This window comes from Pseudonaja textilis, chromosome 6, assembly GCF_049901715.1.
Source record: "Pseudonaja textilis isolate UNSWEBS1 chromosome 6, rPseTex1.2, whole genome shotgun sequence".
NCBI classification, from domain to species: domain Eukaryota; kingdom Metazoa; phylum Chordata; class Lepidosauria; order Squamata; family Elapidae; genus Pseudonaja; species Pseudonaja textilis.
This window is the reverse complement of record NC_141995.1, coordinates 50,356,843-50,382,905: the sequence shown is the minus strand read 5'-3', so window position 1 is coordinate 50,382,905 and position 26,063 is coordinate 50,356,843. Positions and strand designations below refer to the sequence as shown.

Genomic DNA, 26,063 nt, shown 5'->3' with positions numbered 1-26,063 from the left:
ATCTTTAATCCTGCTACTGAACCAAATTGTTCTAGTTCTTTTATTAGGTTATGTCCTTTTTCCATGGGTTCCTCTAGGAAAAAAACCATATCATCTGCAAACGCCTGTAGTTTATATTCCTCTGCTTTGACCCTAACTCCTTGGATTTCAAAGTTTTGTCTTATCTGCGTTAACAGTGATTCTAAAGCAAATATAAATAAGAGGGGTGAGAGAGGGCAACCCTGTCTAACGCCCTTTTCAATGCTTAATGGGCCTGTTTGTTCGCCATTAATTAGTATATTGGCTTGTTGGGTATTGTAAATTGTTGTGATAATGTTCTCGAATTTAGTGCCCAGACTCATGTTATAGATTTTTTGTATTAAAAAGTGCCAATGTAAGTTATCAAATGCTTTCTCCGCATCTAAAAACATGAGTGCAAATTGTTTCTCTGGATGAGCTTCATAATATTCCCCCACCCAACCGATGTGACAAGCAACTGTTGCCATTTCTGCAATGATAATTTACATGACAGGTCTGTACAATAAATTAAAACTGCGTTTCATCGCGAAACTCCTGTGGATCTTCCCCGATTCTACCAGTTACCTACAAACAAAAACGATGAGATGAAGCAGCATAATTCTAGCAGCATTATTTCGTAATCCACAAATAACGTATAAATCCCGTTGACTTTTTCGTGGTTGGATCCCCCCAGCAGAAAGAGTCAAGAATGAGATTCTAGTGGGTTTTTAGTCAGGTTGATTGATCGTGAAGGCAGAAATTGTATCATTTAGTGTCAGGTTTTGTAAATCTGTATTTTCAAACAAAAAAAAATATTTTCCAGCTTATTTCACTGGAAGTGTTGAAAAAAAACCCACCTGTGTAGAGGAAAAAAAATATTGAACAATATTATTTTCTCCCTGAAATCCTTTTTTTGCTAAAGAACAGTTTGAAAGAACTGAAGAAGCTTCTGGGATGAGAAGCGAAATGTCTTCAAGGAAGAACAAAGTCCAGTTGCTTTCTGAAAAAGCACCTGTGGAACAACCACGATCTGGAGGACTAAGAATCTCCACAGACCAACATTGTTTTGGGAAATAAATGGAGATATTGATAGCGGCAGGTATCAGTACAAAATTATTAAGGTTCCCAAATTGAATAGAGAGCACTAGATAGATCTCTTCAACATTTACACTTAAATACACCGAAAGTCTGTACACTGTACATTAAAATAATCCATTTCTTTGATGCCCATATCTGAAGGGCTTCTAAGTCTCATCATGGAGAGCTCTGGTCCTCAGTAAGACCATGTGGAGCTCATGAAGAACATTTGCTGGCAGCTGCTTCTCAGGTTCCAACTGTGTTTCTCTAGCTTTGCTCTCATTTCTTTTGGGGGATTTTGATTCCTTGCAGGATCTGTGGTCCAAGTTCACCACACCTTCAGCCATGTCCTCCAGACAGATCAGGCTGCGATGCTTTCTTCCTTGATTCCAGAATTTTTCCTCCTTTCGTTCTTTATGTTGAACAACTCGCGATACTCGTTCCTTTAAACTGGTCTTTTCTTCAGCTAAGTCCCGTTCTGTTTCCAGTTTCGAATTCTGTGCAGAGATGGAGAAAGAATTAAAGATGGAATCATTCATATCGATTGTTTGAGGCCTACCTCTGGGGACTTAAGTCCTTCCAACTTGCTCTCCAAGGGTTTCCGTTCTTGCATGATTAAGATAGATAGGAGATAGATAGATAGATAGATAGATAGATAGATAGATAGATAGATAGATAGATAGATACTGTGTTTTCCCCAAAATAAGACCCTTATATTTTTTGCCACCAAAAAAGGCACCAGGAGTTATTTTCGGGGGATGCCATCTACTGACTAACCTCACTTGTGCACCTCACCCCCGGCCTCTTTTCGCTGTCCGAGGACATCAGGAACTTCTTCTGCGGCCAGCAAGGCTTTCCTGAAGGCCTTTGCAGCTGATAACAGCTCTGGATCGATCCAGAGCTTTGTTATCAGCTACAGAAGCCTTCAGGAAAGCCTTGCCAGCTGCAGAAGAAATAGGCTGGCGAGGCAAGTGTCGGGGTGTGTTAGGTCTGGCTACAACTGTCCACAGGTAAGTAATAGTGCAGCTCCACCACCTTCCATCCCCACCCTAGCTAAATTTTTGCCCGTTTACTCTGGAGTGGGTGGGATCTCAATTAGGGCTTATTTGGGGGGTACATGTAAAAATCAAGCTAGGATTTAATTTCAGAGTAGGTCTTATTTTCAGGGAAACAGGGTAGATAGATAGGTAGGTAGGTAGGTAGGGAGAGAGAGAGAGAGAGAGAGATAGGAGGGAGAGAGGGGAAAGGGAGTGGTATAGAAAAATATATGCAGTTCATGGGAGAGAAATTATTAGCTCAGAGTTGAACTATGGAGTCCTCGGTATTCTCTGAGCTTGGTTGTTGTCTTGCAGACATTTCATTATTAAATAGCAACCTCATCATCACCATCATCATAGCACTGATGATGTTACCTAGTCTGGTAATGAAACCTCTGAAATAAAACAACCTAGCTCAGAAAGCACCAAGGACTCCACAGCTCTCCTCTTCCTCTTCCTCCCGCACCATATTTTTTACTACCGGTTCACGTGAACCGGGCCAAACCAGTAGAATACCACCACTGGTCTTAAGTCACTGTTTTCAGTGCTGTAGTAACTTTGAACAGTTCCTAACAGATTTCCCTGTTATAAATCTAGAGCTACCTCCATAGAAGAGACACAGAGGAAGGAAAAAAAAAAAAACCTTGCAGAAAAATCCATTTTGAGCCAAAGAAACCGAGATACTTGAAAGTAAACAGAAATTTATATTTTGCTGTTATCGTTCATCATTTCTGAAAAGTTTCTTTGGTGTTCTCAAAGTGGCAACTCAAGAAAAAAAAAAGAATCTTATCCACATGGACAAGCCATCTGTTGTGTTCCCATATGCTTTGAGGGTTTTCTACTTGAGCGGATGGGCAAAGGAAAGACTGTAAATTTTTCTACCTACCTCACCTCAAGATTGCATAAAATGCTTAAATTCAAAAGGCTTAGTTGTTCCTCCCAGGGGGAGCTTAAAATCCATCCTTAAAGATTTTGAAGACACACACAGAATTTGGTTGCTATGGTGCAAAACCACTCCTGATTTGATTTGTTGTGTTGGTTTTTTGACTCAAAAAGAACATTAAAATGATGTAAATCTATTACTGAGCTCCAGATGAGGCTGAATGTACTGCTTTATTTCTAAAATATACACCTTTCAAAACTAATTTTTGTAGTTTAGGGTTTCCTGGGACATAGCCGAAGTGTAAAAAAAAAAACAAGTGAACAGTTCATTTAATTTGAAAGAGTTCTATTTGATTTATTGAAAACATAACCTGATAAAATTCACTCTGCATATATAGTATATATTGAGAAACACGCCCACACATATAGGTCAAGAGTATATTCATGAACTGGAATAGAGCCAATGGTAACAAGGTCAGCCAATGAATAGGCGTAGCAACTAAGTCAGCTAATGAGGACAGTTTGGAAACTGAAACTAGATGTAGCCTAGGCTGGAAACTGAAACTAGAAGTAGTCTAGGTGTGGCTCTATATTAAGCTCTGCAACTCTGCAGCTATGTTGAGCTCTGAGTCTTATTGAAATGAAACTGCTTCTTGCCTGCCTGCTGAACTAAAGTAAAAGAGAAACTAACTTGCTTGCTTGCTGAAGGCTGGAGCTCTGCTCTGAAGTTACTTGCAACATGTTTATTTCTGTCTGAGTTTGCCCCTTGTTGGAGAAATCTACAACTGGTATTGTATACTTATTATGTTTATAAAGATGTTAAATGAAGCATCAGCCATCTGTGTTTATTTTTCTGGTGCTGAATTAATGCTGCAAAACTCTGAACAATATATGCACACAAAATACACACCCAAATAGCACAGTAGGTATAGATAGTCCTTGACTTATGACTACAACTGACTCCAACCTTTCTGTTGCTAAGTGAGATAGTTGTTAAGTAAGTTTTGCCTCATTTTACAATGTTTCTTGGCACAGTTAAGTGAATCATGACAGCCGTTCAGTTAACAACCCGACATTTCTGTTGTTAAGCGAGTTTTGTCCCCATTTTCTGACCTTCCTTGACACAGTTTTTAAGTGAAGCACAGAGGTCCTCAAGTTAAGTAACAAGGTTGTTAAGTGAATCTGGCTTCCAAAATTGACTTTGGCTTGTCAGAAGATCTCAAAAGGGGATTGCAGGACATAAATATGAATTGGTTGGCAAACACCTGAATTTTGATCGTGTGACCATGGGGATACCACAATGGTCATTAAGTGTGAAAAACGGTCATGAGTTCCTTTTCATCACTGCCATTGTAACTTTGAACAGTCACTAAAGGAAATTTTGTAAGTCAAGGACTGCCTGTGCTTTAAATACAAGCCAAGATTTTCCTAACATGGGCTTCTTTAGTTTACAGATATATGTCCTTCTTTAATGGTTACATTTAATCTGCCTGAAATTTGGTAGTTTGAATCTCACCAGGCTCAAGGTTGACTCAGCCTTCCATCCTTCCAAGATGAGTAAAATGAGGACCCAGATTGTTGGGGGCAAGAGGCTGACTCTGTAAAATGCTTAGAGAGGACACACTATAAAGTGGTATATAAATCTAGGTGCTATTGCTATTCCCTCCCTCCCTCCCTTCCTTCCTTCCTTCTTTTCTTCCTTTTCTCCCAGTAATCAGAATGTTATATTACAGGATAACTCTGCCCATTGCCAGCAGTTCGATCCCGACTGGCTCAAGGTTGACTCATCCTTCCATCCTTCCTAGGTGGGTAAAATGAGGACCCAGATTGTTGGGGGCAAGAGGCTGACTCTATAAAACTGCTTAGAGAGGGCTGGAAAGTGGTATATAAGTCTAAGTGCTATTGCTATCGCTAATCACATATTTCCTTCTTTTTTATTAGTTTCAACTAATAAAACTAATGAGTTAATATAAAATACAAAAACACAGAAGCAAATAATAGGAAAGATAGGGGAAGGAAAAGGAAAGGGGAAAAGTGTAGAAAAGAGGGCAAAAAAGAAAGAAAAGATGTTGACTTCTGACTCCCTTTTGGAGCAATAGAATAAGATAGTGACATCTAACTTCAACTTTTTACTTTTGCATAATACTACAAACTAGCCATTTCTAAACAAAAAAGCTACCTCATTGGTGAAACCCAAAATTAAAGTTTCATTTTTTTTCACCTCAAGCACAAAGTTCAGAAGCGGTTTCCAAGTTACAATTTCCTTCTTTAATAACAAGGTAACAATGTCAGCTACACAAACTTACATGTGAAACGTTTACCTCAAGTAAGCTGGCTTTAGTTCTTGGGAAACTTTGGTTGCGCTGAATTGGTATTAAAGGTAGCCCAACGATTTTGGGATTTTTTGTAACAGATGGTTTCCTTGCCTTCCCGCTTAGTGGACACATGGCCTTGTGCTGCAGAAAAGAACACAGAATTGATCACTTTTGTTGCCAATGTGAGGTATGGCAATCCATTTACAAATCATTAGGAATGGCAGAGTATGTGTCAACTCATAAAACATTCCTATGCCTGCTTTAGTAGTTGCCATAAAAATAGAGAAGGAAGGAAATCTGGAAGAGCAGTTGAAAGCAAAAGTACATTCCAACTCTTATCTTTAAAAGATTGTAACTAAAATAATAGAGCTTTTGCCCGTGAATATATTTAATTGGAGAATGTGAATGATGAACGTGCTCAATTGGAGAATCTGGTTTATGACACATCCAGGGAGAGGGGGAAACAGGGTCACAGGGGACTGTAAATTACATATGCCAGAGTTGGCTTCATACAGGGCAGTGCCAGCATGTCACCTCTAATAAATCCTTTGAAGTTTTTTGAAGTTTGGCTCGAGAATCATGATTTAATTAGAGCGATTGGTGGAATCCTGACAGTATGTACAAAACAAATATTCTGGAAGCACCTGGAGGTCCATGTTAAGAGAACAGATTTGGAAGCGACCTTAGAGGTATTCTAGACCAGGGGTGTCAAACTCGATTTCATTGAGGGCCGCATCAGAGTGATGTTTGACTTCGGGGGGCCAGGGGTGGGCATGGCTGGGGGCACAGCCAGCTCGATGTCACTCATCAAGTCTCCGTCTTTTGTTGTGATGGCCTCCCTTTGCAGCCATCAGGACTCCTGCAGCCAACAGGGCTCTGGCAGTTACCCCCATTAAAATCATGAGTCTTGAGCCAAACTTCCAAAACTTAAAAAGGATTTATTGGGAGTTAACATGCCGGCACTGCCTGGGTGTAGCTGACTCTGAGACACATAATTCAGTCACCCTTGACCGTGGTTTTACCCTCCACCCCCTGGTTGTATCATAATTCATATTCTCTAATGGGACACATCCGTAGCTAAGAGTCATCAATCATACTCTCCAGTTAGAATTTTGCACAGCAGAAACTTCAGTCACCTAGTTACTATCTTTGAAAACATTTATGGAATGCACTTTCAATTTCCAAGCTGTCACACTGCTCCCCCCTCCCTTTCTGTTGGCAACTCTAAAAAGACCATAGAAATATTTTATGAGTTGACACTCTGCCAATGAAAATGGAGCTTGCGGAGGCAGTGCATGGCCAGCTCGGGCTCTGTTTTCATTTGGAGAGGGCTGCCGGAGGCTGTTGCAACTGATAATGAAGGTTGGGCAGGCTGTGTGTGGCCTCCCTGAGCTCCATTTTTGTTGGCAGAGGCACCATGGCCCAGTTCTTTGTTGTTTCCAGGGTGGGCCCATGGGCCACATCAAAGCATCCCGCGAGCTGGATCTGGCCCCTGGGCCTTATGTTTGACACCCCTGTTCTAGATGGTCCCTCAAACCACCTGGTGCCAAGCCATGAAGGGCTTTAAAGATGACATCCAACACCTTGAAGCAAATCAGCAACCAATGCAGCTCCCGCAGGAAAGGCGATACATGTGAGTACCAAGATCTGCACATGCGGGTCACTGCATTTTGCAACAACTGGAGCTTCCGGATGCTTTTCAGGGGCAGCCCCATGTAGAGCGGGTTGCAATAGTCAAGACGGGTTTCTTGTCCTGCCCTCTGATGCTTTGGAGAATAAGTCAATCCCTTCTTCTCTGTGACAGCCTCTCAAGTCCTGGAAGACAGATTTCATATCCCTCTAATCCTTCTCTCCGATAGGCTAGATATATCTACCTTTCGGCATGATTGAGAGCTTCTTCCCCATTTCTGTTTTTTGTTTTGTTGAGTTGGGTAGGGTTTGTAAGTGCGTGTGTGCTGTTTTTGCCTACGTTCACTCCATTTGAGTTAAGAGCTGTGGTGGCGCAGTGGTTAGAATGCAGGCTATTTCTGCCGACTGCCGACTGCCAGCAGTTCAACAGTCCGATTCTCACTGGCTCAAGGTTGACTCAGCCTTCCATCCTTTCAAGGTCGGTAAAATGAGGAGCCAGATTGTTGGGGACAATAGGCTGACTCTGTAAACTGCTTAGAGAGGGCTATAAAGCACTGTGAAGTGATATATAAGCCTAAGTGCTATTGCTATTTATTCCTTCCTTCCTCCCTCCCTCAGTGGTTAGAATGCAATATTGTAGGCTAACTCTGCCACAGCCAGCAGTTTGATTCTGACTAGCTCAAGGTTGACTCAGGCTTCCATCCTTCCAAGGTCAGTAAAATGAGGACCCGGATTGTTGGGGGCCAGAGGCTGACTCTGTAAACTGCTTAGAGAGGGCTGTAAAGCACTGTGAAGCAGTATATATGTAGAAGTACTACTGCTATTGCTAAGTTGTGGTGGCCCAGCAGTTTGATCCTGACCATCTTAAGGTTGACTCAGCCTTCTGTCCTTCTGAGGTTGGTAAAATTAGGACCCAGATTGTTGGGGTCAAGAGGCTGACTCTGTAAACCACTTAGAGAGGGCTGTAAAGCACTGTGAGGCGGTATATAAGGGTAAGTGCTATTGCTATTTGAAAAAATTACATTGTTGTGTTTTCTCAGTCTTCAATTGTGCTGTTGATTTTCAGCAATTATGCTGCTCCGAGACTGTGAAAATAAAAGACCTGGGACTATACTTGGTCTAAATATAAATGGTAGAGGAATCAAAATAACAATGTTAGCTTTAATAGAACAAAGAGATTCACAAAATGCAACATAGCTCTGGGAATAAATTACCGGCTTTCCCTACTGAAATAATGAGATGATTTCAGATGGTGAATTTAATCAGTGAAGCTTCTAAAGTGGAAGCTGTTGTAGAAATGTGTAATTCCAGTTGCTCATACAAAGACTGGATAAATATAGTATATGCTCCAGACACAACAATGAATTAGACATTCTAGATTCATAATAATTGTTCCTGGGACTGGACAGAGCCAAAATTGGTTGAGATTTAAGTGCTGAACCTATTGTTACTAAAGTCAATCATTCGTAACTTGAAAATTGCCACTTTAATTGCAACAAATATTTTAGTTTTTGCTTCAAAGTGTGTGTGTGTGTGTGTGTGTAATATTTGAAAAATAAGTTGAGAATAAAAATGAAGCCAGAAAACTAGGGGAATGTCAAATGGCAATAATATATATTTCCTGTAGGTAAGGAATGAAAACAAACCAAGGCCCAGATCAGGCCAACATGTTACAGGAATAAAACCTAGAAAGTATTTGAGGTTAACGAAGTGATAAGATATCCTTGAGAAAATGGAAGTGATGCCTAAGCAGCTACAAACCTGTATTAAATCAGAACATCTGTGGTAATATGTGGAGTCTCTTTGTAGACGCAGTCTGCCATTTCTGATTTTTATACCAACATATATTTCTCAAGAATGTTAATCAATATGTTCTTAAGAGCTTGTAAATGGAATGATTAAAATTATGGATAGCCCTGCTTTTTACACAAGCTGCAAAGCTGTTCCACATTAATTCCCCTTGAAACGTTTCCATAAAAAATACAATTCTTCCAGTTATTGAGAATAGAGACGAGTGTAACACTATTATGAGATGACTTAATTCCAAGAAAGACCTTATATGTTAGAAAGACAAAATCCAGGAAGCTATTAATTAAATAACAACTCAAAGTGAACTCACTTTCAAATTGTCTTGGAGCTCCTTAACTAAGAAATTAAGATATATATGGGATGTGTATATATTTGTGTGTGTGTGTGTGTGTGTGTAAAAGAGAGGGAGGGAGGGAGAGAAAGAGAGAAAAAGAGAAAGTGTGTGTGTGTGTGTGTGTGTGTGTGTGTGTGTGTGTTTCCCATCTTTACCACAAAGCCAGCTGGATGATCTTGGGCTAAGAATTCTCTCTCAGCCCTGGGAAGTAGGCAAAGACAAACCACTTCTGAAATCTTGACAAGAAAAAATCAGGATTTGGGAATATACACGTAAATAAATAGAGACACACAGGAACACAAAAGTCCAAATGCTCACATTCCTACTGATTATCAGTCTGTCTATCTATCTCTGTCTTCCTTTAACTCCATCCATCCATTATATTTATCTATCTATCTATCTATCTATCTATCTATCTACCTACCTACCTACCTATCTATCTATCATCTATCTATCCATCTATCTCCATCCATCTATTTATCTGTCAATTTATCTATCTACCACTATTGCCTGTATGTGTGTGTTTGTGTGTGTATGTATGTGTATATATGTATGTATGTGTGTGTGTGTGCGTGTGTGTGTGTGTGTGTGTGTGTGTGTGTGTGTATATATATATGGATCTTTGGTTGTTCGGGTTTTCTCCCGCGTAAGATTCGAAGTATCTAGGCAACATTTCGATGAAGTCTCATTCATCATCTTCAGGCTTCTGTCTCCAGCTCTGTGCTTCTCAGAGTGATGTGAGATTGCAGCTGCTTCTTCCTTTTAACTGCTAGTGGGGGTGGGACTTGATTGGGTGGGGGCTTGGCTGTGTTCTGATTGCGCGGAGAATCTTATGGAATCTTACGCTGGAGAAAACCCGAACAACCATTTGGTTGTTCGGGTTTTCTCCAGCGTAAATTCAAGTATCTAGGCAACGTTTCGATGATGGCATTCAGCTTCGTTCGGGTATTTTCCCACGTCATTATAGTTGTGCTTTTAAAGTTGTAGCGACGTTTCGGCAGAATCTCATCTGCCATCATCAGGCTTCTGTATAGTGTTCATCTGTGAGTGAGACTTTTACAGTGGTTTCAGATTTCAATTTGGGGCAGCCTAATATATATATATATATATATATATATATATATATATATATGCAGGTCTTGGCGTGTTCAGGTCTTTTCCTGTGTAAGATTGAGAGCATCTTGGTGACATTTCGATGAGGTCCCACTCGCCATCTTCAGGCTGGTGCTTTCGGCCGTTCTTGTGCGAGCTCACAAGCAGAAAGCTGAAAGCACCAGCCTGAAGATGGCGAGTGGGACCTCATCAAAACGTCACCAAGATGCTCTCAATCTTACATGGGAAAAGACCTGAACACACCAAGACCTGTACCCATGAAAATCTACGAATGTATATATATATATATCTGTGTGTGTGTGTGTGTGTGTGTGTGTGTGTGTGTGTTGTATACATATTTATTATATATATATATATATATATATATATATATATATATATATATATATGCTAAACAAATAATTCCCTCAATGCTGTCAAACTATTTACTAAGTCTGAATTACTATTAATCCTCTCATCCTTCCTTTCACCCATCCTCCTACTTAAGACTGTATGACTGTAATCTTGTTGCTTGTATCCTAACAATTTTTATTGACTATTTCCTAGTATGATTTGATTGGTTATTGTACCCTATGACTCTTACTAAGTGTTGTATCTTATGATTCTTGACCCTTGACAAATGTATCTTTTTTTATATGTACATTCAGAGCATTTTCACCAAGATAAATTCCTTGTGTGTCCAATCACACTTGGCCAATAAAGAATTTTCTTTCTTTTTTTCTTTCTTTTTTTCTTTCTTTTTTTCTTTCTTTCTTTCTTTTCCTATAATCTCTTTGTCTTTCTTTCTTTCTTTCTTTCTTTCTTTCTTTCTTTCTTTCTTTCTTTCTTTCTTTCTTTCTTTCTTTCTTTCTTTCTTTCTTTGCCTTTCTACCTTCCTTCCTTTGTGTCTCCATCCATATATTATCTATCTATCTATCTATCTATCTATCTATCTATCTATCTATCTATCTATCATCTATCATCTATCTATCAATCTCAACCCACATTTGAATGCAGGCATTTGTTAGGGAACTGAATCTTTGAGGATTTTGAGCTGAACAAATAAGGAAATAAGGAAAAGCTGACAAGAACAGACACACTGTCTGTAAAGAGGCTTGACTGGGAGAACCACATTAGGATTCTGTAGGGACTGCAGTGTATATTTTATTTAGAAAATGTGTGCTGATAGGAATATATATATATATATATATATATATATATATATACACACACACACACATACACACACACACACATACATATACATGTGTGTGTGTGTGTATGTATGTGCATATATACCCTGTTTTTTCAACAATACGGCCTCCCCCAATAGGAAGTCCCAACATGTTTTATAGGCATGAAATGAAATTAAGCCCCTCCCCCCAAATTAAGGCCTATATTAAAACATGTGAAATGGGGGGAATGGTGGGGGGGCTTGCCGTTAGGAAGTACTTTTGTTGCACACCCGGATATGGTGCTGCCTGTGTTGACCCCGATATGAAGTGCCCCACCAACGCTGAGGTCAACATCCAAGCCGTCGCCACTCGCCCACCCAAAGATCCAAGGGGGGGAATTAAGTTACCCCCGAAAAGACAGCCTAGCCATTTTTTCAGGGCTCAAAAAAAAAATAAGACCCGGCCTTATTATATGAGAAACACGGTATATATACATATACACATACACACATATATATGTGTCTCTTGCTCAAATGAGCGTGTACGTAATGCATGCAATAAAAAGTAAAGAAGCATATAATATGCAACTATTGCAATTCAAATTTACTTTTCAGAGCTCAGTAAAATTTGAAATCTGAAAAAGAAACCGAGACAAATACCTGAGCCATAAAAATGCTGTTCAGCCAGTCTAGCTGAGAAATCTGTCCATCACAACATAAATACCTAGAAGACAAATTAATATGAATTCACTTCCAGTGCCATAATATACTCAGTCCTCATGCAATTCTGAAATGGAAGCCTTTAGCTGCCTGGAAGCGAAAAACCTCCTTAGCTAAAATAAATTAAACAAGAATAAAGAATGGAGTCTAAGTACAGCCAAGACATACAGTGTGTGTATGTGAGACGGTGTGTATGTGTGTGTCTCAGAAGGCACATTTTATTATTGTTAGATAATCAATTTTCATTGCAAGATTCCCTATTCCTCAAAGAGCTAGTCCACTCAATTAATCAAGCTTTAGACTGATCTAAGTGGGCATGATCTCATTTGAGTGATCAATCTGCTTAGCAAGAGATTTCTTTGGGGAAGTCTTCAGCTGATTAGATATTTTGGAAATGAAAAAGAGAGAAACCCACTTTATCTATCCATCCATCCATCCATCCATCCATCCATGCATCCATATCTATCTATCTATCTATCTATCTATCTATCTATCTATCTATCTATCATCTATCTATCTATCGATCGATCGATCTATCTATCGATCTACACATCTATCTATCTACACATCTATTGAGCTACACATCTATCTATCTACTTCTATCTATCTACCCATCCATCCATCCATATATCTATCTTGTATAACTGATCTTTCCACTAGCAAGTGGCTCTGGGCAATGCATCACGAAACAAATGCAATGCAACAATGGATTAACAAATATTTAAAAAAATTAAAACAAGAGTTAAACCTGAAGGGTTGTTCATTGTATGGAGCCCTATACCATATATGATGTATTAAACTGATACACACACAAACACACACAAACACACACACACACACTGATGAACATAACTATGAGGCAGAATCACAGTTTAAAGCAGGGGTCGCCAACCTCAGGGACCTCAGGGACAACAAAACTCATAAATTTAGATCCCAGGGACCACTAACTGGTTCTGTGCGCATGGCCTAATTTGTGGGTGTGGCTTGGTGGTCATGTGACTGGCTGGGCATGGCTTGTATATAAATATTATATATATTTATATAAATACTGGTTTTTTTATTAAAAAAAGAGCAACTTTTACCCAAAATCAGGCAAAGCAGGCAGATTGAGTTGCTCACAGAATCATTGAGTGATCTATCTATCTGCCATCGGCTAGCTCAGTCTCTCAAATTTGCTTGCTCTGAGTCTGCACTGAATTTGTTTGCAAGCAAACCTTCAGTCCTAAGGGAGGTTCGGCTGTGCTGAGCCGATGATCTAAAGGCTAGCTAGAAAGCAAGAAATTCAACCATTTCCTGCTTCCTATCTAATCTAAATCTCCCGGCATAGCAGAACAGATGATGGTTGGAAGAAGGAAAAATAGCAATTTAGCAGGCAAGTTTACCAGGTAAGGAGTGAATGGGCGGGGAGGGTTCCCGCGGGCCATGTGGGCCACGCAGCCTTGTGTTTCTGTGAAGCCTGGATTAATTGCTTTGGTGGGGGTGCTCTGGGGTGAGATTTCTTTGCGGCCCACCAAAATTTTCTCACAGCCCACCGGTTGGCAACCACTGGTTTAAAGGAAACATTCAAGTTTGCAGAACAATTTGTGTAGTTCTTAGCTTATGAATATCAATAGATTTTTCTCAGCTGCAATTGTTCAGCTATGATCAAGTGATGTGTATTACAATTGGTACTAAAGCAGCTATGTTGTTTCAACCTTCCATGCAACTTATACAAAATAGATGTCACTGCTTTAAAGAGATGGCTATTTTTAAGAGTAAGGATATTAAAACCACAACACTTTATCTCCAGATTCAATTAAGAAGCTGGGAGGAAAAAAATGACATGGCTGATTTAATAAATAACAAAGACGTGTTGTGCTTGCGTGAGGTGCAAAAACTTATTCCACCCAATCATTTACAAAGAATACACCTCCCAACCTAGAATGTCTTACTTACCAATTATGCTTTTCAGACAGCAGTGTTAGACCCCAGCTGAAAAACCAAAACAAAATATCTTTTATACGTAGACATTTAAGGTAATTAAGAAAGAAATGAAGACTAACCTTCCCAAAGCCATATTGTTGCTCAGAGTTCTCAGAGATCACATATGGCCTTACTGTGACTAGCACTGATTATGTTATCTAGCTTGGTAATGAAATGTCTGCAAGAAAACAACCAAGCTCAGAGAGCACCATTTCAATCCCGATCTACAAACATTCTCCTTTATTAGGCCCTAGTGTAAATGTACGAGAATCGTACACTTTCAGAGGCTGAATTTTTATGTGCTGTTTTTGTTTCATGTTTGAGCATTTTTTGCCATGCTTGAATTGTTGTGGAAATCTGCTACTCTGAACACTTTGTTGTTGTATGTAGGTACACTAGGAGCTTATGCACTAGGAGACTAATCCTTGTGAATCCAATCACATGTAGCCAATAAAGAACCCTATTCTATTCTATTCTATTCTGTTCTGTTCTGTTCTGTTCTGTTCTGTTCTATTCATGTTCTATTCTATTCTGTTCTATTCCTTATTCTATTCTGTTCTAAAAGGGTTGCAGTGGCTCAGTGGCTAAGACGCTGAGTTTGTTGATCAGAAAGGTCAGCAGTTCAGCAGTTCGAATCCCTAGCACCGCGAAATGGAGTGAGCTCCTGTTACTTGTACCAGCTTCTGCCAACCTAGCATTTTGAAAGCACATAAAATGCAAGTAGAAAAATAGGGACCCCTTTGGTGGGAAGGTAACAGCGTTCTGTGCGCCTTCGGTGTTAGTCATGCCAGCCACGTGACCATGGAGACATCTTCGGATAGCGCTGGCTCTTTGGCTTTGTAATTTCTATTCTATTCTATTCTATTCTATTTTATTCTATTCTATTCTATTCTATTCTATTCTAGTCTAGTCTAGTCTAGTCTATTCCTATTCCTATTCCTATTCCAATGCAGTGGGATAATTTGATCCCATAAGCAATATAATCCATAGGAGATAACCATACTGAGATTAGAAATAATTTCTGAACACAAAAGTAATAACAGGATTCCCCAAATAACTAACATCGTGGAACTGTGGCTTATCACAGATCAGGAAATAGCTACAGATTAGTTCCCTTATTTGTTTTGGCTTTTTGAAGCTTTACATTTCAGCAGCGTACCAAAAATAACAAAAAAGCGAGTGTGCTTTTGAACAAAAAACCAGCCATCATGGCTTCCTTGACTCTTGCTTACTTCGTTGGTGGCTTCAGTTTTTTCTTCACCCCGAGGTAAAGTTTCAGCGTTTTGACAGGAAATGCTTTCTCAGCCTTGCTGCTCTGTTGTGGTTGAGAAACAATTAGTGAAACAGTTAGTGAAACAGAAAACACACCAACCAGGCCTCCAGATCTGTTCATCTTCTGAACACCCTGTTGAAATCTTGCAAAAAAAAACCCTCCAAATCCTTTCATTTCCTAGGATTTCGTCTCTCTACTAGCATATCTGAACAACGGGCGGCATCTGACCAAGCTTGTCCAGACATGGGACCGAAGGAGGATTTTAAATTGGGTTAGCACATAGGTTAGTACAGGGATGTCAATCTCAAGGCCCGGGGACTGGATACAGCCCATGGGGTGCTTAGATCTGGGCCCTGAGGCCACCCTGGAAACAGCAAGGGACCAGCCTACGGTGTCTCTGCCAGCGAAATGGAGTACTGTTTTAAATGGCTGAGGGCTACAGGAGGCCATCACAGCTGAAATTGGGGCCTGGGGAAGCACGCATGGCCTACCTGAGCTCCATTTCCACTGGCAGAGGGCTGCAGGAGAGCATCACAGCTGAAAACGGGGCCTGGGGGAAGTACGTGTGGCTCACCTGAGCCTTTCACTGGCAGAGGGCTGCAGGAGGCCGTCGCAGCCGAAAACGGGGCCGGGGGGAGCACGTGTGGCTCACCTGAGCTCTGTGTTCATTGGCCAAGCGCTGCAGGAGGCCGTCGCAGCTGAAAACGGGGCCTGGGGAGCATGTGTGGCCCACCTAGGCTCCGTTTTCACTGGCAGGGGGCTATAGGAGGCCGTCACAGCCAAAAACGGAGCTGGGGAACCAGTTTTTGCTGGCAGAATGCTCGGGCCACCACAGGTGCCCCCAACACGAGTGATGTCGAGCAGCTATGCCCACCCTGGCCCCCAAGGTAAAACACAACCCTGATACGGCCCTCAATGAAATCCCTGGATACCCCTCAATGATACCCCTGGATTAGCACGTTCCAGATTTCTATGGAACATCGATGCTATGATCTAGACTGGAAAACTTTTTAAAATAAATAAATAAATAAACTTATGTCAGGCAACATTGAAAGTGAACCAGGTCTGAACTTTTGCTAAAAAAAGAAAAATAAGACAGGACAACATCTTGGAGATCTGAATGGCTGTAAGTCTTTTATAAGTTTGTACTGACCTGGTGACTCCACCAGGCATTTGAATTCTCCTGGTTAATTGTCTTGCATTGTTCTTTCAGTTAAATGAAACTATTTCTGCAACCTCAGATTCTTATTATTTGGATTATTGATTGTAGTTGTTGCTGTTGGTTTTGTTTTACTCCTTGTACACTGTCCAAATTCATTGACTTGAGATGTGTGACTGTATAAACTCTTTTAACTCAAACTGAATTAAATTTAAAAAAAAAAAACGCTGCAGGGATGTGTATAGCATCAACAGAAATTGAGTCCAATGTGCTAATTGAAGCAAGTGCTTGCTGGCCTCAGTGAACTCCCAGGTTGAGGTCTACAAACTGCAGCCATATTTTCCTCCAGCAGTTATTTTCACACATACGCAACTGACATTCTGAAAAGGATGCTACATAGATCTCCTACAGCAATTTTTCCAAAGTCGCAGCTACTAGAAGAAAAACCAATATAAAATCGCTCAAGAAGAATTGGCTGAGAGGAACAGAGTTAACCTCATCCATTAGAGAGAAACAATGTGGAGAACTCCTGATAAACAGAACGTTCTTATATATTTCAATTTTTATTTTTTTTCTTTTGGCCATGCATGGAAAATCCTTACTAAGATCTCCTGCCTTGCAGACAGTTGGATTAGAACAGGGGTGGCACATTTGATTTCATTGAGGGCCGCATCAGGGTTGTGTTTGACCTTGGAGGGCTGGGGGGAGGGGGTGTGGTTGAGGTGGGCGTGGCCATGGTGGGTGTGACCAGCTCAATGTCACTCATGTCAGGGGGCACCTGTGGTGGCCAAGTGCTAAGGCAGGACTTCCCTGAGACCCTCCCTCACTCTCATAATCTCCTTCCTTCCTTCCTTCCTTCCTTCCTTCCTTCCTTCCTTCCTTCCTTCCTTCCTTCCTTCCTTCCTTCCTTTTCTTTTTCCTTCCCACTTCATTCTCCTTTCTTCTTCCTTCCCCTCTTTCCTTCTTTTTTTCCTCCCTTGCTCTCTTTTCATCTTCCCTCCTTTCTCTTTGTCTTTCCTCTTTCCCTTTCTCTTTTCCTGCCCCTTCTCGCATGCTCAGATGCCAAAGGGGAAACATTTCTCCTTTTTGTTTCGTTTTAAGTTTGTTTTGATAGCCCTCTGCCAGGGAAAACAGAGTCAGGGGGGCTCACATGTCCACCCCCGGTGCCCTGTTTTTGGCCATGATGGCCTCCTGTAGCCCTCTGCCAGTGAAAATGGATCCCAGGGGGGCTGTATGCATGGCATCACAAGGCGCTCCTTTGCTGTTTCCAGGCTGGTCCTGCGGGTCAGATCTAAGCACCTCATGGGTAGGATCAGGCCCACGGGCCTTGAGTTTGACACCTTTGGACTAGAAGATCTCCAAGGTTGTTTCCAGCCTCCTCCTGCCTTTTCCAAGATCAAGGAAGAGGCAATCACAACAGGTGGCCATTTTATTCTTTGCGCACACAACAGAGAGAGGGGGGTGGAGAGAGAGGAAGAGAGAAGAGAAAGAGAAGAGAGAGAGAGGAGAGAGAAAGAGAAGACAAAGAGGAGAGAGAGAAAGAGAGGGAGGAGAGAAAGAGAAGAGAGAAAGAAAGAAGAGAGGATAAAGAGAAGAGAAAGAGAAGAGAGAGGAAAGAAAGGGGAGAGAAATAGAAGAGAAAGAGGAGAGGAGAGAGAGAGGAGAAAGAGGAGAGAGGAGAGAAAGAGAAGAGAGAGGAGAGAGAAATAGAAGAGAAAAAGAGAAGGGAGGAGAGAGAGAGAGAGAGAGAGAGAGAGAGAGAGAGAGACTAGAAAAGCAAATGTTTTCTCGAGGCGAATTTCTTTACTGGATAAAAGCCCATAATTAAATAGTAGAGTTTAATTTGTCAATGTGTTTGTAATGATATGGAAAGCTAGAGGTCTCTTGAAATTCATTTTGCCACTTTCTTTTTTGAGGCGGATTGCACCGATGGGAATTTAAAGCCCCGAAACAGAATGTCGGCCTGACCGGCCTTGACCGTATCTCCTTTTAAGCTCTGCCATACTTTGGCCTGGCAGTAGGAAACATGACGTGCCATTTAGGCAAAAATTAGCTCGGTTCAGCGCATGCTGCTTCCCCTCCCCCCCCCTCCCCAGCCCTACTCAGAATTTCATGGCTAATTGGGCTTTTAGCATTTCAAAAACGATTCTTAATCCATTTGGCTGCAGCAATAAAAGCATCCTTTCATGCAGCAGCAATGTACTTATTAATCTGGATGGGAGAGAAAGTGACCGCGTTTTAAAAATAATAGTGCTGTTCTCCGGGATTTCTTTTCTTTCTTTCTTTCTTTTCTTTTTTCTTTCTTTCCCTGGCCAGGCAATTAATGTAACATTATGCACAGCAAAATAAACACAACCCACTTTGCTGAGATCATGAGTTTCCAAAGATTTGTTGCCTCGGGTTTCAGACCAGCTATTAATTTCAGGGGGAAATGGAATTCTTTTTTAAAAAAAGAAAAAGAAAAGAAAGAAAGAAAAGAAAGAAAGGAAGGAAGGAAGGAAGGAAGGAAGGAAGGAAGGAAAGAAAGAAAAAAAGAGAAAGAAAAAAAGCAAGCAAGCAAGCAAGCAAGAAAGAAAGAAAGAGAAAGAAAGAAAGAAAGAGAGAAAGAGAAAGAAAAACAAAAAACAAACAAAGAAAGAAAGAAAGAAAGAAAGAAAGAGAAAGAAAGAAACAAAGAAAGAAACAAAGAGAAAGAAAAAAAAAGCAAGCAAGCAAGCAAGCAAGAAAGAAAGAAAGAAAGAAAGAAAGAAAGAAAGAAAGAGAAAGAAAGAAACAAAGAGAAAGAAAGAAAGAAAGAAAGAGAAAGAAAAAAGAAAGAAAAAGAAAGAAAGAAAGAGAAAGAAAAGAAAGAAAGAAAGAAAGAAAGAAAGAAAGAAAGAAAGAAAGAAAGAAAGAAAGAAAGAAAGAAAGAAAGAAAGAAAGAAAGAAAGAAAGAAAGAAAGAAAGAAAGAAAGAAAGAAAGAAAGAAAGAAAGAAAGAAGTGCCACAAGCCAAAGGGGAACAAGCAAAAGCTTTTTGTTCGGAAACTCCAACCTTGCTTTTCCATAAATAATGATCTAGAATTTATACAACCCACTTTGAGCCTGAAGAAGAGAAGTCCAGACACATAAAAGTACATTTTAAGGGCACAAGCTCAGATGGATTCCTCTGGATGTTAGGCAGGCGTGGGCTTCAAAAAAATTAGCAACCCGTTCTCTGCCCAGTTGCTGGGTGGGCGTGGCCATGGTGGGCATGGCCTAGTTGGCCTCCTGCACCCCTATTTCCAATCAATGGAAGCAAAATAGAAAAATGGGTTGACTGTTTTCAATATTTTGTTTTGTTTTGCATCGGGGTTTTTTGACAACACTCAACCAATGTTGATTACTCTTAGCAGGTAATTACATATTTCCATCAGAATAGACGGAAGCATTCAAAAATACTGAACTGTTAATCATATACCAAGAATAATCATTCAGACCTTTCTAATTAATTCACAAGTCTAGTCCCCCTCAGAAATTTGGTTGCTGCAGGAATCACTGTGACATTAATGGCAGGTAACAAAAAGCATGCGCTCTGCATATTAATTTGATTTTGAGACCAAAAGTAATATTTTTTACATCTATACCCTATTTACCTATTGCATGAAAATGGAAGTAACTGGACGATGAAATGTATTTGCCACTATTGCAAAAAATGGATTTCCCCTGCCATTCTTACTGAATAACAGAGTTGGAAGGGACCTTGGAGGTCTTCTAGTCTAACCCTCTGCTCAAGCAGGAAACCCTAGACTATTTCAGACAAGTGGTTGTCCACTCTCTTCTTAAAAACCTCCAGTGATGGAGCATCCACAACTTCTGGAGGCAAGTTGTTCCACTGATTTAATTGTTCTAACTGTCAGGAAATTTCTCCTTAGTTCTAGGTTGCTTCTCTCCTTGATTAGTTTCCATCCATTGTTTCTTGTCCTGCCTTCAGGTGTTTTGGAGAATAGCTGGATCCCACTTCTTTGTGTCGGTCTTTCAAGTACTAGAAGACTGCTATTGTGTCACCCCTAGTCCTTCTTTTCTCTACACTAGATATATTGTTTTACTGCTAGGAGATTAGTTTCATAAGACCTAGTTATGATCTCACTTGATCAACCAGTCAAAGCCAACTACTTTTTCCACCTGAGCCTGGTTTTTCTTTTCTCTAAATCCAACACTCTTATGTTCTCATTGTTCTGACCAAGGCTTCCTGAGACTGTAATTAAGCACACGCTTAGTCTAAACAACTCTCTTTTTATTTCAACGCTGGGAATTATGTTCATTCCCAGCCCGTAATGAGTCCGAAACAGTATCTCAAGATAAGCACCCACCTTTCTCTCCTTTGAATTGCTTCCAATAACTAAAGTGCCAAATTAACTGTTAAAAAGCCAAACGGAGTACAAAGTCCACACAGAGCTTCAAGGCTTAATCCGAACAACCAAGTTGCTTCCTGCAAAGGTTCCTGTCCCTTTGCTCTGCCTTTATGTCTTATGGGAGGGCTAATCACCTCTAAGCCTTACTCCCGAATTGCCCCTTTTGTCTTAACTGTTCTTGCCTTCTGGCAGCTTTGTGCCCACGCACACTGGGAACAGGCTCCCCTTGTTCCTCTGCCTCGCTTGATGTCAGATTCTGCAGGTTCTGGAGCCAGCACATAACTCCCAGATGGCCCTGGCCCCATCTCTGTATCGGATGCAGGACCCTCATCTGAGTCCTCCCCAGACTCCCCGACTGGCCCATGTTCCTCCCCACTATCTGACTCTGTTGCCATCTCTGCAGGCTGCCGGTGGACCACAACACTCCTATTTGATCCTGGCCTATCTTAGACTTCACCTTCACAAGATCTATCTTGTCACACATGGGAAGACGCCAGAGAATGATCACTTCCTGTCCCCTTCCATAACTGAGCCACCTATTTAAAAGAAGACACAATCTACATCCACTTCTCAAGTGTGACTTCAATATTGCATTGAAGAACATTCTTGCGCAACACTAGAAAAAACTATCTATGTTAAGTGTTCATTGTTCGCTCCGCCTCCTGACATTAATCAGTTTTTTTCCCCCATCATCCACATAATTGAGAGGAACCTGACAGCACCCAGTGTCTGTCTGTCAAATCTCATGTAAAGAAAAGGGGTGGGATTGGGGGTAAATTAAAAAGAGTTTGTACCTTCATGTCTTTATAAAGCCACAATTTTCCTTCTCGTAAAACGAAATAACGGTCTTGAAATTTATTGGCAGAGAGAAGCTTGGAGGGTTCTTCTTTGTATTTCAGGTAGCCAGCTTTGACGGGGTCTTTTGAAGTTTCCTCTGTCAAGATTATTTAAAAAAGCATTTAGTTCACAATCTTGATAGATGATAGATAGATAGATAGATAGATAGATAGATAGATAGATAGATAGATAGATAGATAGATAGATAGATAGATAGATATAGACAGATATAAATGGAGGGAGAGAGAGAATTTGGTTTGCATTTAGTTCACAAACTTCTTTAGATAGATATATAGATACAGAGAGAGAGAGAGAGAGACAGACAGACAGATAGACACACAATATATTTTGCAGCTAATCCTCAACTTCCAATCACAAGTGAGCCCAACATTTACATCGCTAAGTCAGAAATTTGCTAAGTGAGTTTTTCCACATTTGTTAAGTGAATCACGGCAGTTGTTCCATTAGCAACATGGGTGTTAAGCGAATCTGGCTTCCTCCTTGACTTTGTTTATCGGAAGGTCACAAAAAGGGACCAATGCGACCCAGAGACGCTGCAATCGTCATAAATGTGAGTCAGTCATCAAACATTTAAATTTTGATGGCATGACCCTGGGAGGGACGCTGCCATGGTCATAAGCATGAAAAAATGGTCCTAAAAGTCACTTTTTTCAGTGTCATGACAACTTTGAACAGCCACTAAGTGAACTGGTGTAAGTCAAGGGCTATCTGTATAATTTTTTAAAAATTAGTCTGGAAGAAAAAAACAAGAATGAGCAATTGAAGTGCCCCTCTATTATTGTAGACCTTTCGGCTCTTGTTCAACATATTGCTGGGGTGACATGTGGTGTCTTTATATATGACTAGCTCAATACCTGTGCTTCGCTATGAAACTGTGTAGTCGGGCTTAGTTTTTGGGGAGGAAAATAAGGGGGCAAAATTCTGCCTCTGCCTACCAGCATCCATTGGTATACATCTGGCTAGTGTCTTGTCAGTGCGTGAGAGAGTTGAGGGCTGTTTGGAAACTGAAAGAGTATTTGCTGGGTGAGCAAGAAGGAGACAGCAAGGAGCCTGGGCGTGGCTTAGCTCAGCTGTTCTGTATTAAAGCTGCTTGGTGCTGTGAAACTAAAACTGAAACTGAAGTTCCTCCCCTCTGCTTGTGTTTTGGACTCGGAACAGATTTCTTTTCAAGTGGGGAAGGGGAGTAGAACTCTTTAGCATCAGAGCATGTTAATAATAATAATATGGGAAATACTTATGCTCTGACCCTTGTTCTTTAGCTGTTCCCTTCTTCTGGCAGCTCTGCACATGCGCACATTGAGAACAGGCTCCAGCTGTTCTTCTGCCTCACTGATCTCCAAACCGAAGCCAGCTGATAACTGTCAGATGGCCCTGGCCCCATCTCTGCCTCTGAAGCAGAGCACCGATCAGAGCCTTCCTCAGACTCCAGGACTGGCCCGTGTTCTTCCCCAACCTCCTCACTGTCCGGATCTGCTGCCAGCTTGGGGTGGGCCACAACAGCAATATCTCTACACCAAACTAGCTTTTTAAAGCTTCTGCTCCATTAACTTGAAATCAGAAATTAACAGACTTAAACTCACTACAGCTGGTAATAGCCAGCCAGCATTTAGCAGATTAAAATGATGCACTTCCAGTATTACAGACTGCCTTGTTAGTTATGATTTTTATATTGTTTTACTGGTTGATTTTATTATGCACATATCTTCTTTAATTTGATGGGGTTTTAATTTATTCTATTTGTTCGTTAAGCAATTTTCTGTCTGTTAGTCTCCGACTTTAAATTAAATAAACTAATAAATTGTACTTCTTTGGACGCCAGCCTCTCCACTTTGTAAGATGAATAATAGGTCATTTACATAGTTATGTGTTATCTGTGCATATATTATTAGGCAGTCCTTTAGAGAATAAGATATGAAAAGTCAACATACCTAAATTAATCTTGGGTGAAGATGGGTTCACAGAATGTTTGGAACCTTAAACAGGGATAAGAGCAAAATTATAAACCAGGATTAAATACTTTTGCTTGAATATAATACTAGATCTCTTTCTTATTCTCCCCAAAATTTGATTCATTCATTCATTCATTCATTCATTCATTCATTCCTTCCTTCCTTCCTTCCTTCCTCTCCTCCCTCCCTCTCACTTAGATCCTTTTTAACATACAAACAGATGTTCATACAGTTCATCTAATCCACACACCCAAATTTCTCTCCTGGAGAGAAAGAGTTGCAAAAGACCAGGTCCACATATGAAGGTCTAATTAAACTGATTTATACTCATGCCTATAGACAGGAATCTTCTTAACTGATATTTAGCAGATAAGGAGCAATGGAATTCAAGGGAAGTTGGACATACCTTGCTTGTGCCTATGTAGGGATTCTAGGCTAAACCCTCTTTTACCTCTACCCCAGGTTCTCCTTCTCTCACAGTATTCAGCACATCATTCTCCTACATAGAGGAAAAAGACAGATAGACCCTAGAGAGTCTAACCATGGTCATTGCTTGGTAAGATATGTTGCTATGGGGAATAAGGCTACCTGTCCTATTCTCTGTTCTGATTCAGGTAGATCCAAAAAGGGCTTTTTATTAAAGGATTGGACAGAATTCCAGAGTCGTGCTTCCTCTGCCATGTTTATGCTAAAGCATATGTAAGTGCTACTTTAATGAACCTTTGCTAGCTCAACTGGAGGAAAATGCAAACATCTGCTCCCACTTCTGCTATATATAATTATTATTCGCTCGATTCCTGCATTATCCTAAAAAGTGACATGATATCCTTGTTGCTGGCTTAGTGCAACGCATGAGTCCACCATTGTGCCTCGCCAACCAAATATTTTGCTCTCCAGCCCACTAGCGAACGTCAACCAGGGTTTCCCTAAAACAAGCCAGGTTTTCAAAATTACAATTATGTTATCTATCCTGACTTGTGCAGTTTCAAGACAGAATAAGCATAATTGCAATCAGTGGGATAAAGACATCCATGGGGCTGATGGCACTCTCCTCACCACCTTCTTAAAACGAAACAAAAAACCCGGGGGAAAATATGTCGTTTCCTTTCGACAGTCAATTGAAGCTAAACGCTGCTGAAAAGATGCCAGCTTGTCTTTGTAAGAAACTGACAATGAAATCACATTTGATTTACTTCCCTTATTGCCTTTTTAGATCCTCGCATTCGGCTGTATCAGTGACAATAGACAAACCAGTAAAGCTAAAATCAGAACGGGCACTGGGATTGATTCAGGAGCCGCTTATTAAACCAAAAAGAATAGACTCGCTAATGGCCCTGAAATCTATCCAAGGATAAAACTGCACAAAACATATTTACGAGATCCTGTTTGTTGAGAGACATTCATTGTGAAGGAGAAGATGAAAAGAGAGCAAGTGGAAATACCTGTACTTTAAAAGTGCACAATATTGCCAATAGAATACAGGTAGTTCTTGGCTTACAACAGTTCATTTAGTGACTGTTCAAAGTTGCAAAGAGACTTATGACATTTTTCACACTTAAGACTGTTGCAGCATCCCCAAGGTCACGTGATCAAGATTCACTGCTTGGTACCCGACATGTATTTATGATGGTCACACTGTGTTGTGGTGGCAGATTCAGACAGTGAGGAGGTTGGGGAGAAACGTGGGCCAGTCCTGGAGTTTGGGGAAGGCTCTGACAAGGGCTCTGCGTCAGAGGCAGAGATGGGGCCAGGGCCATCTGACAGTTATCAGCTGCCTTCGGAGTCAGAGATCAGTGAGGCAGAAGAATAGCTGGAGCCTGTTCCCAGTGTGCGCATGCACAGAGCTGCCAGGAGAAGGGAACAGTTAAGGAACAAGGGTCAACTCTGGACTAAAGGCACAGGTGGATGGTGAATGGCCCCTTCCATTGAGAATAAAGAGGAGCAAAAGGGGAGTACTGTTTGCAGGAGACAATTAGTTCATTTAATTAGTGTGAAGATTTGTTCGTGACTCTCAGAGACTCCTTGCCAAGTATTTTCTTGTACAGCATTGTGCTTGGAAGATATCAGCCTGGCAGCTTTCCAAGCCTGATGAGGTCTGTGGTTGTAATTCACTCTTGAAAGACTGTTTGCCGGGACTTTGCTGGATGTGAACGATAGGAATTCACATTAGCCCAATATAAAAGGGGTTTTGTCGAGACAAGGAGTCTGCTTCATGATTTTGTGAAGCCTAGGTCAGAACATCCATTCTAAATATGAGACAGTTGTCAAGCATCTGAATTGAAATCACATGGAGATGCTGCACACGGTTGTAAGGATGGAAAAAGGTCATCAGTCACTGTTTTCATCACCATTGAAATGTCAAACGTTCACTAAATGAACTGTTTTAAAGTCGAGGACTCCCTGTGAGAGGGAATGCATTTCGGT

At 40.8% G+C, this 26,063-nt stretch overlaps 1 protein-coding gene across 3 annotated transcripts in view; it reads right to left on the bottom strand.

Moving 5' to 3' along the window:
• Nucleotides 1–435: 435 nt before the first annotated feature.
• Nucleotides 436–26,063, bottom strand: part of ARAP2 (ArfGAP with RhoGAP domain, ankyrin repeat and PH domain 2) — a 125,886-nt gene continuing 100,258 nt past the window's right edge. For 2 of the 3 annotated variants that reach the window (XM_087936582.1, XM_087936580.1), the window contains exons 28-34: nucleotides 23,619–23,663; nucleotides 21,627–21,766; nucleotides 15,261–15,343; nucleotides 14,002–14,037; nucleotides 12,007–12,070; nucleotides 5,315–5,449; nucleotides 436–1,571 (exon numbers count right to left, since the gene is read on the bottom strand). In XM_087936582.1, coding sequence (XP_087792708.1) covers nucleotides 1,242–1,571; nucleotides 5,315–5,449; nucleotides 12,007–12,070; nucleotides 14,002–14,037; nucleotides 15,261–15,343; nucleotides 21,627–21,766; nucleotides 23,619–23,663 — 833 coding nt within the window. In that variant the 3' untranslated portion in view covers nucleotides 436–1,241. Of the gene's footprint in view, nucleotides 1,572–5,299; nucleotides 5,450–12,006; nucleotides 12,071–14,001; nucleotides 14,038–15,260; nucleotides 15,344–21,626; nucleotides 21,767–23,618; nucleotides 23,664–26,063 lie in introns of all 3 variants that reach the window. The other variant, XM_087936581.1, reaches the window with a different exon arrangement.